The 3786-nt window shown below is 42.9% G+C and overlaps 1 protein-coding gene across 7 annotated transcripts in view; it reads right to left on the reverse strand.

Moving 5' to 3' along the window:
- Positions 1–3786, reverse strand: part of LIMS1 (LIM zinc finger domain containing 1) — a 161443-nt gene that overhangs the window by 28358 nt on the left and 129299 nt on the right. For 2 of the 7 annotated variants that reach the window (XM_019663831.1, XM_019663832.1), the window contains exon 1: positions 565–881. The exons of 4 other annotated variants lie outside the window; for them this stretch is intronic. In XM_019663831.1, the coding sequence (XP_019519376.1) occupies positions 565–746 (182 nt within the window). In that variant the 5' untranslated portion in view covers positions 747–881. Of the gene's footprint in view, positions 1–564; positions 1003–3786 lie in introns of those variants that run through there. One more of the 7 variants, XM_019663833.1, reaches the window with a different exon arrangement.

Here is a 3786-nt window from a genome sequence, read left to right on the forward strand (position 1 = left end):
GCATTCTGGTTGCAGTGAAATTATAATTGCCTAATTACTCTTAAAAAGAGCTCTTTATGAGTCGGGAAAATAAATGACATCTGTTGCAATACCACACAGAATGGAGTCATGGAAATAGAGAATCAGGTCAAATTCTCCTTAACTCTCAACTGGTATAAATTGGGGATTTGCAATAATTCCAAGCTTACAAGTTTGTATAGGTCAACAATCTTACATGAATGAGTTGGTCTAAATATTACTAAAGTTTTTCTATTATAAATCCTGACAATGAAAACTCTAAACCTCCCATTTGGACTGCAAAATGAAAATGTACTAGTATCAGGAACCTACTGAAGACAAGGTGTTCCTACTCTTAATTTAAAGGTAGCACTTTCCCTCACAGCAGCATTTCACCCAGCAGAACTTTACAAGGCCAGGCAACCTGCTTGCCTGCTGGAATATGCCGCATCACCCTGGAAAGTCCCTGCTGAAAGCCAAGGAAATAAAGCCGCAAACGGCTGATGAACTAAAAGCCCAGGAGGGCTAGGTCTGGAAGAGGGGAACTCCAGAAGAGGAGACACTTACAATTTTGCATAAAAGTCACAGAACTCCTTGTAGACTTTTACGTCACTTTGCCTGCGCTGCAGTTTGGACACAGCCCTCTCGTCTTCATTTCCATTAGTCTGGTGGACACCATTCAGGGCCATCTGGGGGACTTCTTCATTCTCTGGGATAACAGAGGGGTGCACCCTGCCTGGGAACGCCATTGTTGCTGCTTTCGAGCTCGGAGCTGGGCGGAGAGCAGCGGGACTGGAGACGGCAGAAACAATGTCCAGGCCTCCCCCGCTTCCTTGCCAGGGTCACTCCCACTGTGCCCACACACGTCAGCCCCAGGCTTGCCAGGGTCGCTCCTGACCCTTCACGTTAAGAGCTCCAGCAGAAAGCAGTCAGTTGGCCTGACAGTCCTGTTTACTGAGGCATTTTGGAAGCTCTAGAAAACATTCCACAAAGTCGTGACCTAGTCTTTGCTGAGCAGCCTTCCAGGTGGATTGTGTCTGTAACTCACTGCTAAAGGAATGGACGGCTTGGCAGGCGTCAAAGAGAAAGAAATACCCATGTACCCTGGCTGTCTGTTGCCAGGCTTCAAGAATACAAACACTGTGCCTTTCAGCTTCGGTGGGCAAAAGAACCTCTTGGAGAGCGTGTAAACCCCCCCCAGAAATTCTGTTTCTCTGATAAGCTCCCGGTGAGGCTGGCACTGCTGTCACACTCTGAGGGGCACCATGATGCCCAGGTCATGCTTGCCAGATGTGCTCTATGGCTGCTTTCCCCCAGGAGTCTGTGAGTCAGTAAAATTAAGAGCTTCGTTTGACTTACTGATCCTCCCCCTTGACACACAGTAAAAAGTCGACAATGTGTTCAATGAACAGAAGCAGGAGGTACTAGGAAAGAGCCAGACCTTAGTTAGAACTTTTTCTATTTGACCTCCAGCTGATCCTGTAACTTAGGTGAGCTAATATTTCTTGGCCTTTTATCAGGACTAAGGATGCCACTGGCATGTTTTATTCTGCCACATATTCTGCCACATTACAGGTCTTGTAAGAGTGTCAGCAATGGAGATGACGATGATGTAGTACCATGGGTAATAAAAGGCTTCGGAAACTTTCTCAACACCATCCCACCAAAATCAAGGTAGCAAGGCATTTGAGACAGAAATTCTAGAGCATAGGTAAAAGGTTTACTGACCAACAGAATAGGTCACCCTAGAGATAGGAGAGTCATTCTGTCATCAGCAAAAGACAAACTGCAGCTGAGACTCTCACGTAATAACTATAAATGACGATATCTAAGTGTTAGTAAGTGCTTACTATCGTACCCCTATGAGATAGATATTATAGATAAGGAAATTGAGGCACAAGTTAGTTGAATAATTAGTAATTAGGTGCTGGAGTCAAGATTTAAACCTAGGTAGTCTAATTCCAGAGCCTCAGCTGTTAATTACTATGTGAAAAAATGGTTAAACACAATTACTGCAGAGCAGAAAGGGTTACTTAGAAAAGGGTACAAACTAGGACTAGAAGCAGAAAACGAGATCCGGTCTCCCCACTTTGAACCCTAATTACCTCAGAGTACAGGTCAGAACTCAAAGGCTGTGGATCCTGCCCAGGCCCAAAGCCTGTGGCTGATGGAACAAGAGACTCATTTTTAAATAGGAAAGAAACAACCTCAAGGCTTAATTATTTTACAGTGACCATGTGGAATACAGAGGGAAGCAAAACATGGACACATGGACACACACACACACACACACACACACACACACACACACACACCCCAGAAACACAATGCACTGAATTAGGGGTAGCATGACAGGAAGAGGGGAGCCCAGACTACTTCTTATTAACCTGATTATCTTCTCTATTCACATTTCTACCTCACCTAAGACACCCCTCTTTCCAAAACTCAGTATTTATTTTAATTATCTTTAAACTTTTCTATTTCAGTGTACTGGGACCAAGTTCATGAACATGGGGACTTGCCCACCCTGGGGAAAAGATTCTAGACAATGTCTTGATGGTGAAAAAGAGGAAGGGAGTCCCACCACCACTCTGTTCTCAACAATGATCCTTCAACTTGCCAGTTTACAATTAGCTTTCATATGGAGTTAATTTATCCTGCATAAAAATAAACAAGACTATAAAGACCTTCTCAGAGAACCTAAGTGACCTGCTTAAAGTCACACAGCTATTAAATGGGGGGGGGTCCCAAATTCAAATTAAGACATCTGACTCCAATGTTTCTGTTTCTCTTTATAAAATCCATCCTGGATCAGGGCTTCCAGTAACTGATATATTTCTCCACTTTTATATATTTCTAAGGAAAGAAGCTCTATTTGTTTGTTTTCCTGACAATAGTCTTTACAGTTCTTGATCCGTATTAGGTCCAGTGAATGCAAATCGCATTCCTTCTCCTGCCAGAAACATCATCAGGTCCAAACTATTCTGCCCATACTGAGGTAATGCTACTGAGAGACACCAAACTGCAGGGCAGGCCCTGAAGGAGGTACCAGCAGAGTCCCCTTTCCTTTCAGCTCAAACAACATCCAGAAGGGCAGGGGACACGTTCTCGATCTTTTTTTAGCCTCCCTCAGTTCACATGCCAAAAAGGTAACCTTCAGGAGGGTAGGAATCTTGTCTTGTTCATGCCTGTATTCCATACCATGAATAGAGCCCAGCACTTAGCAGGTATGCAATAATTATTTGTTGATGAAGGAACTGGGGTGAATAATCCATCTACTTGATCTAGCAAACCATGGAAACAATGAAAGAGCAAATAGCTGCCAATCTGCTAAGCACTTTGAGTCAGCAGATCTAAATATGTAACTAATTATCTTATTTACTTCATAACAACTAGTCTTATTTCTACTAGACAGAACAGTTGAACTGTTCTGAAAAAGCTGATGGTTCATGAATATAAGACACAATGTAGTCTCTTCTCTGCCAAGGAATTCAAAATAATCTGAAAGCTCCGCAATCAGTTTTTTAACTTTAGTTTGAAATACAGAGTCACGGAAAGTTGCAAAGATTGTACAGAAAGGTCCTGTGTACATTTCATCCAGCTTTCCCCAGTGATTGCATCTTATGTAACTATAGTACAATATCAAAACCAGGAATCTGACATCCGTACAATGTGTTTGTATAGAGTAGATACATGTAACCACCACCCTAATCAAGATATACAACTATTCCATCACTACAAAGATCTTTCTCATATTATCTCTGATAGCCACCCCCCCTGTACCTCCCC

The sequence above is a fragment of the Hipposideros armiger genome, unplaced genomic scaffold (genome assembly GCF_001890085.2).
Source record: "Hipposideros armiger isolate ML-2016 unplaced genomic scaffold, ASM189008v1 scaffold_406, whole genome shotgun sequence".
NCBI lineage: Eukaryota > Metazoa > Chordata > Mammalia > Chiroptera > Hipposideridae > Hipposideros > Hipposideros armiger.